The 15,755-nt window shown below is 37.4% G+C and overlaps 1 protein-coding gene across 1 annotated transcript in view; it reads left to right on the top strand.

Moving 5' to 3' along the window:
• Positions 1-15,755, top strand: part of CPEB3 (cytoplasmic polyadenylation element binding protein 3) — a 98,291-nt gene that overhangs the window by 62,393 nt on the left and 20,143 nt on the right. The window contains exons 6-7 of the mRNA XM_082486675.1: positions 2,297-2,464; positions 4,342-4,431. Of these exons, the coding sequence (XP_082342801.1) occupies positions 2,297-2,464; positions 4,342-4,431 (258 nt within the window). The remainder of the gene's footprint in view (positions 1-2,296; positions 2,465-4,341; positions 4,432-15,755) is intronic.

The raw sequence follows: 15,755 nt of genomic DNA, 5'->3' as shown, positions 1-15,755 counted from the left end.
CCTGTGGCAAGGGGTTCCACAGTTTGATTTGCTTTCAGCTGTGCCATGTACGGATTGTGTTCAATGCACTTTAGTTTCCCCTTACTGGAAAAGGCAGTGAACAATCATTCCCCATTCCCTTGTCTGTATGCTTTCCGTTATTTTAAATGTATACTTCATACATTTAACTTTATACTTAAGTATAGTATTAGATCATGTTTTGCATTTACTTAAAACGAGTACAATGCTTGCAGACTGTCAAGCATTTGGTATAAGAGGTGATATCTTGCTTTTTAAGCCGCTGTGCGTTTTTATTATCTCCTTCAGAACTCAGCACTTGTTCAGCCTCCTCTATAGACCTGTATTTTAGTTGAACACCTTGTTCTAATATCTATTAATTTGACATGTTAGCTTCCACTAATGACTCATATTTGTTGTTTGTTTTAATTTTTACAAGAAGGTAGGTTGGTGGGTGGGAATTAAAAGATTATTTAGCTTCTTAGTAATGTCAATCTCTTATGGATATTTCCAAATTTCCTACTTTTCAATGGGTTTTCTGATTTGATACTTTTACACAATTTTAGCCTTTTTTATTATTTCTCTCATGCATGTGTTCTCTTTTATGCTGAAATGCATATGTTTATATATGTGCATGACCTGTTTGTCCATTAAGAGAATATTCATCAATGGTCTTTCCTGTTTTATGCTCTAAACCCACTATTTCTGACAACCAGTTATTCTAGACTTTGAAGAGTAGCATCTCTAAATCCCGCTCTGATTGTGGCATTTACCCTGTTTTTGATGTTTGTGCTTAAGAGCACAGCAGGATTTTTGCTTCAGTGGATTTTTGTATCTGTGATCTCTGCCAATGTTGTGCATTCAATATATTCTTTCTACTCAAGACACTGCCAGTGCCTGGTGTTCATAAAAAAATCAGGATGGTGTTCTGTGGCAGTCAGACCATCTTTCCTGGATTTTGTTTGTTAGCTTGTTTTGCAGATACAGGATAGCTGCTTTTTGTAATCTGTCCTTTACTACTGGAGATTTTTACTGATATTTTCAGTGCATATGTTTTTCTCACTAGTGTCCCTCTGCATGTCTTGATTTTTCTCCTTGCCTCTGTTTGTATTTCCTGTACTTCCCTGTGCTGTTAATACCAGTATGGTATTAATTCTTCGTTAGGTCTTGCCAGAAGTCAGTTTCATGTAATCCATTACCTTTGAAATTAATTATGTGCCCTGCTATTTATATTTCTAATTAGCCCCCCTATAAACTTTCTGTATCAATTCTAATTCCATGCCTGGGAGCAATCCCTCCTTGATATGAGGGGACAATTAGCCTTTTTGAAGTAGAGATTATACATCTCTCTACACTGCAGGAATTATTAAATTCTAAAGGTGGCGTGTTCTACAGTGTTGCTTACATACAGACTTTGAATATTGCTTTATCTTCTGGGTTAATAAACCTGTTCTTAAGATAATGTGTGTATACTTTGGTAGTAATAGCAACAAGTTAATTGCACCAGATGATCACAAATAAATTCTTCGCTTTTCATTAACAAACTGAGTAGCAGCCATTTATGTTGCTTTTTGTTAATTCATTACTGAAAGGGTGTTTTAACACTGAGTAACAGCTTGACAGGCTGTCCTAGCTAACAACTTTTTTCTTCAACTGCAATTTTTTTGTGGTTTATTTAACAAGATTTTAAAGATTTTTTTTTTTTTCTTGTTAGCTAAGCTTCTTGCTTCACCTACATGTTTAATATCCACAATACAAAGCATTTCTATGTTTATTTTGCTGTTTGCCCCCTACTCAGACTGGTCCTCTGTTCACTCGAGGAGGAAGTGATGCAGCCCTTGTGGTTAGGACCCTGTAAAGCACTCTGAAGGAGACTGTCCTGCTCTGCAGTGCAATGGCTTGAGGGATCTGCTCTTTAAGATCATTCCTTCAAGATCTATTATGGAAGATTCTAAGATTCTCTAAGAATCGGTTTGAAATGCAAATCTTACAAAGGTTCTTTCTATAGCTATGACAGAATTTCATCAGATAGCTCATCGTTTTTCATTGCTAGCCATTTGCAAGGGTTTGGTTTAAAGTTAAATTAAGTTTATTGTCTTGTAAGGATAATATAATATAGTCTTGGCAAAATAGAAGCAATACTAATGAACATCATTTGTATAACTGGACCACTTAGCAGGGCCCTTTAATGCAAATTCTGTTAAAGCAAAACTGTAAAAGGAAAATCTAACATTTTTACTGAAATATTTAATTCTCCAGGAAATAGCGTTAACTATAGATACTACAAAATCTGTTACAGGTCGGTCTTCACTCTTTCCTTTTGAAGATGGCTTCCTAGACGACAGTCATGGTGATCAGTCTTTATCATCGGGTCTCAGCTCTCCAACACGCTGTCAGAATGGTGAAAGAGTGGAACGCTATTCTAGAAAGGTGTTTGTTGGAGGTCTTCCTCCTGACATTGATGAAGGTACTGTGACTAAGTTACATTGGTGAGATGTGGGAATTGGCTTTCATATAATTATTTTAAAAAGGTCAGATTTTCATAAAAACAAATGTATTTTCCCAGGTGTGTCACTTGTAGTGCTTATGGTGTTATTGTTAAACCAAACACCACCACCCCCTGCAACACCTGAGAATTTACTTGACATTCTTTTGTACTGTACATCAGAAGAGATGGAGGCAGGAGTGCCTGCATAGCAGGTCTTCTAATCTGCAATAGCAGCATGTGTTCCCATGTATGTAAAGTGAGAAAGCTGAAAAAGGTAACTTAGTAGGTACTGTCACTCCTCCGTAGTCTTTCCCTGTTCTTTTTAAAAGATGTGGTTGACTTTAAGGGCTTTGTTAATACGGTCTTTACCAAAATAAATCAGGCTTTAATTAATCAGCTCTTATATCCAGCATATACGCAGCGTTCAGTTGACAAATGTAGGGCAGTTAATGTGGTTACAAAATAATAACCAGCTTAATAGGGATGGTCATTTATTTTCCTCAATCTCAATCAATATCTGCTCTGCTTGTGTGTGCCCCCATACACCCTGACTCCCAAACCAAAATCATGACAGGTTTTGGTGTATTTTTCATATTATAGATGGCATACACTGTTATCTACCTTCAGTTGGTATACACAGGGAATTTCAGGATGCCTTATAATGAAAAGAGAGGGATCTCTGAATCTGATCTACTAAATTGAAGCCTAAACCACGTGCAATTTTGATAAAGAAATAGGGTGAATTGCCAATCTATGGTTTACAAACAGCTCAAACGCAGTTCCCATGTCACATCATGAGTTGCAAGACTGTCGATATAGGGACTGCTGGGTAATCTGAATCCCCAACTCTGAGAAGAAGCAGGCCAACAGGTACAACTGATGTGCGCGATGCTGGGTCACTCAGAATCAAAATACACGCCCCGCCTATTCTGCGAGGAAGTAACATGGCCACTTGGGAGCTGTCACTATCTTCCCTGAGAGATCTACTCCAGTAACAACTTTTTCCTTCAGACCCTGAGTTATGCAATATGTGTTTTGTGGCTCTAGTCGCTTGAAAAATCTGACGTGCAGCTCATGGGGTCAGTTAAACTGGACATACATCAAACAACAATCATAAAACTGGAAAACCACTGCCTATGTCTTCAAACTTTTCTCCTGATGGATTGTTGCTCTGATCTATCTAGCATCCCATTAGACACAATTTTAAACTAATTCTGTCTTTAAAGTGCACAAATAAATACATTGAGAAAAAAAGATTTTAAAAAAATAAAATACTTTTTTTCTGAAGCATTGGCATGTAAACCAAAACTGTCCTATAGGATAGTTTGAGATGTGTCTTCCACGGCATTTCTAAATTGATGCTTAAAAAGCAAAGAAATAACTTGATAATTCAAGGCAGATTTCCAGAGGGGACTGAGGCAGGTGAAATTCCCACAGTCTCATGACCTGATGCAGCCTGCTTTCTAGGGAATGCCACAAGGAATGGCCATGCTGACATGTAGCTCCTCTGTCATTCCCATGTGGCTGCATCTGACCTGGCTTTGTGGCTATAATTAGAACTAGACCACAGCTGAAGCATATTCACTTTTGATGGATCATGTTTGCATTTAATCCTGCTGCAAACTTGCATTAGTGGAATGTAAAATTACTTTTTTAAGCAGCCATGTATAGCACAGAGGTGAAAGAATATTTAGGCATCTTCTATGTACATTATTGCAGTTTTCACTGTTCTTAATAGATGTAGACAATAGTCTGGTTTTGTTTTGGGTTTGTTTTTATTTTTTAAATTAAGAATTTTTATCTTGCCACTGTCAGTCTTCAGATTCTCTCTAAGGTGCCTCGTTTGTTTTTTGTAGATGAGATCACTGCCAGCTTTCGTAGGTTTGGACCTCTTGTGGTGGACTGGCCTCACAAAGCTGAAAGCAAGTCATATTTCCCACCAAAAGGTAATTAGTTTAAAATACATTTATGCAGGCTATTCTGGTAAAAGAAAACTACGTCTGCAATGTGGCAATCCATTACAAAGAAAAGATTTGATTCTTTATGATGAATTTTCTCTCAACACGCATGTTTTCAGCAGCTGTCATGACAGAAAAAACACAATTCAGTGACTGAAATATGGTCCTGTGTGTGTACTTTTTCAGCAAGCCTGGAGTCCTTGAATCATGCCTTAATTTATACTAGGCTTACTTTAGAAGGCAAGTTGCAGAAATTTCTTAGTGCTGATTCTGTTGCAGTTTGCATATTGTAGAAACTATAGGAATAATAGCTGGAAGTCACTGGTGGATTTGGCACATGGTATTTTGTAGAGAAGCGTAAGTCTGCTTTGTGTGTGTTCTGCCCCAAGAGGCTGTGATCCTGCCCAGAACCACGAGGTCTGCGTCAGGGCTCACTGGCTGCTGAACGGCAGCAACAAGGTCTGCTAAGAGATGGCAGGCTGGCATCATGCACCACAGTGATGGAGTTTCTGGGTTGGAGCTGATTTGGTTCAGGGTGGCATGCAGGTGGGGCAATTTCACATCTGTCAGTGAAACACTATGCAGACCTGTTCTGGTTGAGAAAGAATAGTTTATGGGAAGCCTGTTTGAGAGAGTTACTTGGCTAAATCGAATTGCTCTTACTGTATCCGTGTCTCTCCTATGATTTGGAGTTCACTCATGATCTGAAAGAGTAACATGAAATTATACACAGAATTTCTGATCTATATGTTAAGATTTTCTCTTCTCACTGACCCTGAAAGCTCTTAATTGCTCATTAAGGCCACTGATAATTTTGGCAGAACAACGGGCTGTTTAGTTGGTGAACCAGCTAATCCTACAATATTTTGATTGATATATGTTGACTGTAAAAGACACACAAATAAAAGCCAGCTTAATCTATTTGGAAGCTTAAGTGCTGGAGGCGAGAGAACTCTGTGACAAATGCTTGCCCTGTAAACAGTATTTGGGGCACTTAAAAACAGAACAAAACCCCATACATGTTCCATCTTTCCTGTTCCATTCTCACAACTCAGCCTTGCTGTCAGTAGTTATTATGCAACATCTGTTCTTGAATTTAAAAAGAAACCAAAACAAACAAAAAACCCTAAAACCAGCAACAAAACACCCCAAACATCAAAAAACCTCCATATATTCCTCAGGACAGTTGGTAAAATATATGATTATCCCTTTTTTATTTTATTTTTAAAGGTGTTAAGGGTCTTTCTGGCTAGTGAATTCTGATTGTACCGTCATAAGTTTTAAAAAAATACAGTAAAACCAGCTTCTCCTTGTCCCTAATATCTCCTAGTACTCTCCACTTTTTTTTCTTTTTTTTTTTTTTTTTTTTGTTCTGAATTCAGTTTGTAAGTATTCATGGTAGATCAACATGGGAATTCCAATTATGATTTTGTTCTGTATCCGACAATGGACTAGTTATGCCTCGCCAAACTTGTAAAAATGTTTTTAAGAAAGATATATTTTAGCAGAAGACAAGGGCATGCAGCCTCACTTCTATTTTTGTCATGATTCTAATATAGGAAACAGCTTTCAAAGTCCCTGCCAGTTGCCCTGAATGTCTGTCTAAAAGTGCTAAACAACAGTCAATCCCAACTGTTCCAGATTTATTTATAACTGACTTCTTAGTTATCAATCAGGGCTGCAGCATCATAGGTCCTGCATTCCTGTCTTTGGGATTCACTTACAGTCATGTTAAGCTTGGTAGGGCAAATGTACTTGCCTTACTATGATCCCATACAGGCTGAATCTCCATAGAAGACCAAAATATATTATCAGGAGTTGAAGGATAAAGTTTGAATGGGTTTTATAATTTTTTTCACAGCTTTTTGGTCTATTTTATATTTATAAAGAGTACTTGTTTTCCAAAGTTATTATGGAATCATTGACAGAAGTACCACAATAAAATATCTCAAAGGCTGGTTTTCATTAGAAATTCCTTTAGAACTAAATTTAAGTAATTTTTTTTTACTTTTTTATTTTAAGCTGTTTTGATGCACTATCAGGCATTTCTTTAAAAAATACAGTGAAATGAAAAGAGAGATTTGAAATTACGCTTGATACAAAATTCAGTGATGTGACTTATTCAGCCGTCAATTACTCATGAATTCAAATGTTTTCTCCCTTCCCTTTTCAAGATATCTCCTCTTCCATGTTGCATTGCTAGTCTGTAAATTCTCTGACATTTTGAATATGATTCTTTCAAATGGAAAATATGTCCAAAAAAATGACAAATTATAGCGGAGAGAACGAGTTGTTTTTTGTGTGCTAGCACTCTCAAAGGAAAACAAGAAAAATGGATTGTTGGAATGCAGTGGGGATGACGTGGAGACTAATCTTTGTTCACACATTAATAAAGCCTGACCTCCAAGGCTTCTCCCACCTACTCAAACGCGCCCTGGCAGTAAAACGGAACCCTGCTCTTTCTGAAAATATGCCATCACCTCCAGACAGACTTCAGTGTCCTTTTGATGGATAGCCTCTTTCATTACTCCTTCGTGTCTGTAGGGTCAGACCAGTGGGCAGTGTCTGGACTTAATTTTTTGTTTGTTTGCTTTGATAAGCATTCAGTTTAGAGGTTTGGAGCAGACAACATCAGTAGCTGATGCCATGGGTCAGCACAGTCAGCTGAGTTTTACCCAAGGGCAGTTTTATATCATGGTTTTCTGTCTTCATAGTTACATCCAGGTGATGACATGCCTCACAGTCCTGAGTGTATTAATACAGACTTCCAATATCTGCTTATTGGTATCATTTATTGAATTTGTGGAATGCTTACTATGTTGGTGCAATATATGACTTCCCTATAGTTGCACTATATTAGGAAGCACTTTGTTGATATTCTTAGGACTAGCAAAAAAAGGCTGCAGGAACTATTCACCATGGGTAATCTGATCAAGCATAAAATCTGAAAGATTAAAATAAAATGTTGCTTATAGTCTAGTGACCTTCACCACCATCCTGCACCTGCCCAAGGGCTTTATCTGGTTAGTTTAGTGGGCAAGTCAGGCCATAGGTGCATAGTCAGTTCCAGCAAGCCTTATTAGCTGATTTATTAGTTGGTGTGGTTGACTAGCTTAGGTGCAGTGGCATGTAAGCTGTTTTCAGGAGTAACTGGGGTCCAAAAACATTCCTGCAGCGTTGAGCTTGAACAAAGGTTTTACTGGATTTGGCATTCTGAGCAGGATGGTGTCACCACAGGTCCGCTTAGGCACATTACCTCAAGTTTATTGCCAAACCAGACCTGATGGACATAAACTGGTTGTGTGTGAAATATGCTGAACTGTAATCTCCAGCATGGTGAGTTACTGACCTGGTTCCGGCAAGGATGGCGTTAATTTCCCCAAGGAGCCGGCAGGGGAGGCAATTATTCCATCCCACGTGACCCATGCCCAGCTATAAGAGGCGCTAGCCGGGGCGAGGGAGGCAGTCGCCACGCGGGGGCGGGCTGCGGCGGTGCGGGTCCGGTCGGTGCGCTGCGCAGTGGTACTGTAATCGCGTTCTTATATTCTTTTACCGGTGTTATTGTTTTTCTTTCTTCTTCCCTTTGTCTGTTTTGTTAAGTTACACTCTTTCAACTCACGAGTTTTGCCTTTTTCTGTCGATTTTTCCCACGGCTGTGGGAGTCGAGCGAGCGGCTGCGTGGTTCTTTGTTGCTGGCTGAGGCCAAACCACGACAGTTACATAAAGCTTATTTCAGTGCAGTGCCAACATTATGAGTTTGGACCTTGGGGGATCACAGGTCAACATAGATATGTCTGCACCATACTCTTCAACCACATCTATACTAACGATATTATCCAGGTTTTCCTGTTTTACCAGATATTCTAGGTTTTCCTTACCCTTATTGAGTCTTGCCCAACATCACAGAATATGCTGTGAGCATCTGTTTGGGAAAGCTCTCTGGCCTGGTCAATGGTTGAGTGTTGGTTATTATAATAACAAAAGCAAAATAATCTGATAGATCAAACAGCCCTTACAGGATGCAGTGGTTGCCAGTGAGTTCAATATTTATGTTGCTGAGAGAAGAGGGACTGGTGCATCCAGCTGTTTTGTCACTGAAAGTGTGTATTATGTACTTGGGCAAGAGAAGCTGATAACAGCTGACAATGTGTATAAGACGTTCCTGTTTCTAGTTCTGAGCATCTGCATTATTGCCTTAACGTTTCTTTTTACCTCTCCTATGCTTTGTAAAGCTTAGCACCATGTTTTTATGTTGGTGTCATCCATTAGGCCATTTTATTGCTTTGCTTCTGAATAAGGCTAATTCATTCCCACTGCCTGAAAAGCCTTTGGATTACTTCCTTTGGCATCTGTTTGGGTATGTTAGTAACGGAACTGGCAAAATTATAAATGCCATGTGTTGGTCTTGGGTAAGCAGATGCCCAGTTCATAATGTGTTTACTTGGCTTTCACCACAGAGTATTGGGAATTAAATGTGGTTTTTGGCTAAGTATTTTTTGAGTACCTGTGAGATGTTGAAATATGCGCTAAAGAATGTTATCAAATGTAGTTACACATTACCGTGACACAGTCTATTTCTCTCTGGCAAAATCCAGATAATTCATATTTTATTGAAATACAAGTTGATGGGTTTTTTACTTTTCTGCTGAGTTAAGCAATGCTTATGCTAACTACAGTAATTTTTTTCCTTTTTTTTATTAAACAGATGGTGCCAACTGTTTCAAAAACATTCTTTTAGGTTTCTTTAACAGATTGCTAGCTTTAAAACAACTTTTTTAAAAGTCTTTACTGATTTTTTCTTTTTTTTCTTTGTGATAACTATGATTTTTCTAGCAATCACTGAAAACTGCACAATGTATTTTAAAATTACAAAAATTATTCAGAAGTCTTCCTCTGTTCCTTTCCATTTAGGAGGGCTGATACTTGGATAAAGATGAGATTTAGAGTGAGAAAATGAAGCATGTCAGAGCTAGGGGATAGGATGGGTTTGGAACAGGAGGAATGCTTTGGCTTTACAGTTGATTTAGATGTGTGGTGCAGCCGTCTGATCCTCTTGTATTTGCTCTGTTCTTCAGTTAATTATTCTGTTATTTGATAAAAATAAGCACACTTGTCCCTACTGCTCCACAGGGTGAACAAGATCTCATGAAGAAGAAAATAGTGTATGCAAAGTTGCACAAAGTAACATTATGAAGTGATTCTCATGCTTTAATTTAAAACAACTGGTGGGACAGACTGTATGAGCCTTCCTGATGGTAACGTTAGATGGGAACACTGTTTTTTGTAGTCTTCTGACTGATCTCGATTTCATGGATGAGGACCATTTGCATGGTTAACTGCAGTGGCAATGGTAGCTTTTGCCAGAGGAGCAAGAATGAACGGTTGCAAGGAGAAAGTATGGAGTCATAATTTTAATTTCATCAGCCATATTCGTAAGAAGGTATCTGGTTTGTCTGAACACAGCAATATGTTATACTGAAACTAATTGCTGTGGCTGAACTGATCTAATACCATACCACCAAAGTCCAGTTTATGTCTGTTCCAACACACACGTGCGCAATATCACTGACCCACTGACACCTGAGGCCATGTACATAATTCATAGTCCCTGTGTCTTCCCACAGCAGGGCAGCAAAATCCCAAATCAATGTAATTCACAAAATATGTGGTGGCAAAATGCAGTAGATACACAGCTACAGAAGAGCAGATTAGTAACTTAGGGTTGTTTTTTGTATAGAGTTTTCTTTCAGGTTTTCAATTACTTTTGTTTAAGCCTCCCTTTGTAAAGCTCTTGGTACTATTTCCCATCTTGTCCTAATTGTTTGAGGATTCTTCATGTTGTACTGGTAATGATGATTTTAAAATGTCTGTCTTTGAGACTGCTGTGCTAGTCATCAAAGAGCATTCAAGGAGCTTGCTCCATATAAGAAAATCTGTGTCCCTAAAACTATGCCATTTGCAATTTCTTTTTCTAGGGGAAAACAAGAATCTGATGAGGCAAAATGTATTTTTTAGCAATCAAGCCTAGGCAGAACAAGTCTGATTCTGAAGTAGTGTTGCAGAATTATTCTCTCCCAGCTTTCATGTTGTTTTCAACAAATGGTATTTATTTCGGAATTGCTAGGTTGCTATTGAATTTATTTTTTTTTTATCCTGAAGAAACCACAATTTTTTAGCAATCGTTTGTTGATCCTTCTTCAATCAGCAACTAGGGAATGACCAGGTCTCTTCAGAAGGGGCTCAGCATCCATAGTCTCCACAGGATTTGGTAGTAAAGGTGTTTCTATCTATCAGTCTTATGTTATCAGTCTTCCTGTTGCTTATGACTACAGTAACCAAGTAAATAAATAAAGGCTATTTATTATGAGAATATAATGATCGTAGCCAAATATACCTAAGGTAATTCAGGTTATTACTGAAAACCTTATTTTGAGAGCCAGGAGTGTGCAAGTTTAGAAAGGATGGGTGGTATAGAATTCAAGAATTAAATTTGGGGTTCTGGGTTCTAGTACAAAGCCATAAAGGTGAAGTAAACCCAACCTCAGCAGCTTCTGTCTTCCTCATTGGTGTAAACCAAATGTTCCTATTAGAAAAAATCTTATTTTTCAAAAACCAATTTCTCCCTTTCTACCTACTTCCCTCTTCTCTTCATTCTCCTTATCTGGTGTCAGAGAGCTTTTTCCTGTCAAGACACGACAAATTTGATGTAATACTGGATCGGCTCCTTTTCAGGAGTGTTTTTGAAGTGCGGCAGTGGGCTTGGGAGGGGCAGATGCTGGGCTGCAATTACTGATAGTGGCTCTCAATTATTATTCTATAAGAATTGATCTTGCAACACCACGTGCTTGATAACGCTCTAAGACATTCTTCTAAGTGGGGTGGTCTCTTATGAGATTTCTGTAATGGGACCAAATCAAATTATTTTCTGCCTATAACACAAAAGAAGGCTGTTGTCCAAAGTTAGATCTCTATCCTATCAATAAATTTCTCCCTCATTTATGTTAGGGTTTAGGGTTTTTTTATCCTCAAGAAATTGTGGTTGACTTTTAGTCTACAGGACCCTTGTCTATGTGTAGACTTTTTTAATCTTTTTTTTTTTCTTCCTCCAAAGACTTCAAAGTTCTTAAGATATCTCTGATAGGCTGGAGTACATCCTCAACAGATTCTTCGTTACCCACCAGTGTCCTGGCACTTTTCGTAGTTCTGTTGTTCAGATGAATAACATTTTTAGGCTCAACGGTCGAAGCATGTTGGATAATATGATGTCTATGTACTGTAATATGTTGCATGTGTACAACAGGCAAATAAAGGACTAACTTTTCTGTTTTTTGAAGAAGTAATATGGATTTGGGGCTAATGTGTCATACAGGAAATAAATTCAGTAGTTCTCCATCACCTAGGTTCCTCTTTATTGCTCAAGCAGGAAAAGTTCTGTTGCTGCAGAAGTGAGAGTTCAAGGGCTGTGATAGACCTAGAGTAGCTTTTCCAGTGCATGTTGCTAATATGATAAATTTTACTGTCAGACTTACTTGTTATCTACATGAAAATGGAGATTTTAGTATTTGGTATCTGGAGATGAATACAAGTCTACAGTTTCTCATGGCTGCACTTCTAATTTGCTAGAGAAACAACTTGTTTTTATACTCTTCCTCACTAATGTGCTAGTCCCCAGACTTTCCAGAAAAAAGTTGTAAGGACAATCCCGTGTGATGTTTACAGTTTTAGCCTGGATGTGCATCTGTCAACCAGCCACTTTCATATCTGAATCTATTGGGAAGTGTTTTATATAAACAGGGGGTTGACTCCAATTAACCATGTAACTTCGTCTTACAGCATTAGTCATGAATTGCTAGAAGAGTTTTGTAGTGATAACGGTTCAGAATTTTTTTTCTAAAGGCAAAATACCTTTTTTACAACACAGAAGTCAAAGTGGAAGGTTGCTTTGCTGAACTCAAAACTGCATTAAATTCTAGACTTCTTCCATTGGACTATGATATTATTATATATATGGGATGCCTCATAACTTGGTCAGTGGTCTCATCAAAAGGCCTTGAATTTCCCACAGAAAAAAATCAGGTTTCTATGAGACCTAATTGATTTGTTGGTAGCAATTAAAAGAGGTGTACTTTGGGAGCCCTTATCATGGCCTGCAGTCTATGTCACTTTTCTATTAAATTGTATCTAACACCTCTCAGTTTTGCTTTGACTGATGAGCTAGGTAGCACGTTACATGAAGAGAGATACTTAGGCCACATGCATTGTTTCCAGCAAAGCCAGTCTGGAAATTCATATGCATCTGCACCTGCCGATAGGCGCGCTTCTTTTTTTTTTTTTTTTTTTTTTTTTTTTCTCTCCATAAGCCTCCTGACTCTTTAGGGAAAACTAAAGGTCACATGTTGGAGTTGCATAATATTCTCTTTCCAGAACAGTCTTGCCATAAATCATCTAGATGCTTTTCTGTTGGTCATGTGCCAAAGTGGTAGGCTGCTCACTCACTCACTGCCTGGAAGGGTTAAGATTGCAATAGGATTTCTTATACTTTACACGAACTATTTTATGAGAGTACATTGAGCTAAGTCACAGTTGATATTTAAGGCTTGCCTCAAGGGGATTGCTGCTTTCAAAGTCCAAACAGCAGCTGATTGCAGTCTGGTTCATGCATCTACTAATCACTACTCATCATCACAAGCTTTCAATCAAATGCCCAGTTCAGTGGGTTCTGTTTAAATAGCAATTCCAAGCATCCACTTTCTGGACTAATTGTTGCAGTAAATTTGTTTGGGCAGATGCTGAAATAATTGACTAGAATTTTTGAGTAAGACTTACCTGTGTATAGTGTCCACATTTTTTTTTCTTCATTGTTGTGCTGCTGTTACCTGTAGTAAAACTTCTTAAAATTCTGACTTATTTAGCCTAAATATACCTCTGACTTAAATGGAAAATAGACAAGTATTTGGTTAAATGATGCAGTAATCTGAAGAACTGATGGTGCCCAAAAGAAAATACCAAATTTCAGACAAGTTTAGCAATGTCTGTTTTGTACAGAAACAGGAAATCTTAAAGATAGTCCTTATTAAAGAATGCATTCTTTTATGAGTTTTATGAATATTGTATGAACTCTTAGATTTTTCAGGAGTATGGCTTGGGTATTCAGTATTCTGTAGTATGGAGGTAACTGACACCAACTTACATGCAAACTAAATATTTTTTTAATTTATTGGGCAATTAATTTTAAGAAAGCTAGACTTGGTTGTGATCACAGGTTCTAAATCTTAATGTTCTTTAAGATGATCTCAAACAGAAAGGAGGAGCCCTATGAATATCTTCTAATAATCAAAGATGAATCTTACAAATAATCAGCTATCCAAATCAGGGACAGGGTTAAGTTCAAACTTTTTACTGTGTTAGCTCTTACTTTGGAAGATGCAGATCCTCTTTTAAAGAAAGCTTTGTATATAGTGAAAGAGAAGCACCTAGAGCTTGATGACTGACTAAAAGACATCTCCTAAATAAGAGCACCGAATCATGCATTTTTAGGAGTGTGCATCTCTGTCATTTTTGTGGATGATAAATAAATATATTAGACTGTGATATATGGTATACTAATTGAGTGTACATGTATATTATAGTGCTTATATCAAATTGAGTCATTGAGTAGCTTGCACATCACACATGGCCTACTCAGGAGGTAAAAATACAGTCTGGCTTAGATTCCCACTGGATTTGTAGTTACTATGAAATGTCAGTATGGGGAAGAAAATATGAACTCTGATTGAGAAGGCTCTTATTGATGATATATTTAAATAGTGAATGGATATTTAAGCTAAAATAAAGTCTATTAAATAATTCTATATAGCTACTGTTTATACTGAAATTTTGCATAGGATAATGTCTAAAAGGCTCCTAAGCAGACTGAAAATACGTTCCTTCTTCGCTACTGTCACTTCATAGTATACATATGAAAGAAAATGCTGCTAATTCTGATTTGAATGACTCTAAGTTCACAACATCTAGATAAATTTTCTTTCAAAACCCACTAATGCCTAAGACACACACATTAAAAAAAAAATGGTTTAAGGGAGCAACAGCAGAGTGGAGAAGTGAAAGCATTACCTGGAATTTCAACATATCTAAGTACAGAAAAAGCTTTCCATCACTTGTCTGGTTACTTTCTATAGATCACTTTTGTCAAATGGAAGCAGTTAAATGTTTGTCTGATTCTCATTAACCACTTCTAAAGCCAAGCAGATTTTACTGTGGTTTGTGCGTCCCCCCAATACTATTTTTATTAAATATTGCCTTTTCTTTTGTTTTGTAAATGGAAATATATGAATTGTTCTATAAGTATTATGGGCTTCAGCATAAAAGCAGTCCTTTGTATAGTGATATTGAGGACTTGATAATATTTAGTGCTGTGTCTTGTTTTGCTAATAATCTATGAAGCACCAAATTCTTTCAAATCATTGAAATAAGTTCAAGGGGATGATTGGGGGTGGTGGTGAAGAGAGAGGTTCTGTACTAGCACTGCAGCATATTCACTGTTTCTGAGGGTCATCTAAAAATATAAGTTGTTACCTACTCCCGACCCCTGATCAGTTGTAACCACTTCATGCATTACAAGCTTGTGTTCTCTTCATAAATTCCTATAAGCATTATACTTATAATATTCTGTTTTCCATTCCTAGAATCACTGCAGTGATGCACACACTTCTACCCCTAAGATAATGATATTGTAGTATAAAATTAGTGCAATATAATCTGAATATATAAATCGGCAATTTATCAAAGGTAATATCCCAAATTATACTTCTGTTTTCTCAAATCAGAGGATAGGACTGGTAATGGGAATGCATCAGGTGCTGGAATGAAAGATGCTGAGGATGTCTCTGCCCAAGGCAGCATATATGCCTCTCTCTGATTTCAAAAGCTAGGAGCAGCTGAGAACTGGTGTCTCTCTCAAATGTCTCAGTGCTGTGGTTTGCAGTTTTTATTTTACACCATGCAAATTCTACCTTGTTTTGGGAGCTATGATGTTTGACTACTGATTATACTATCTTAGTGTTACCAGTAGTTTGTTGTATACCAATGCAGCTTTCATGTAATAAAGTGAAAAACTTAATTTTTTAGAGGATTTGATAAGCCAAATATTTTTTTTGGTAAAATGTACCATTCTGATCTCCCAGTAAAATCCATACTGTCACTAACCAGAAACTTTTTTTTTTGAGATAAATTTGTTCTGCAACTATGAGTAATCAAGTTTTGGAAAAACCTTCTGTTATTAAGCAAGGTTTTTCAAGCTGCATCTTTTCTAT

Source organism: Vanellus vanellus (assembly GCF_965231255.1).
Source record: "Vanellus vanellus genome assembly, chromosome: 7".
Classification (NCBI taxonomy): Eukaryota; Metazoa; Chordata; class Aves; order Charadriiformes; family Charadriidae; genus Vanellus; species Vanellus vanellus.
Note: the sequence above shows the minus strand (reverse complement) of the source record. Positions and strands in the feature narration are given on the sequence as shown.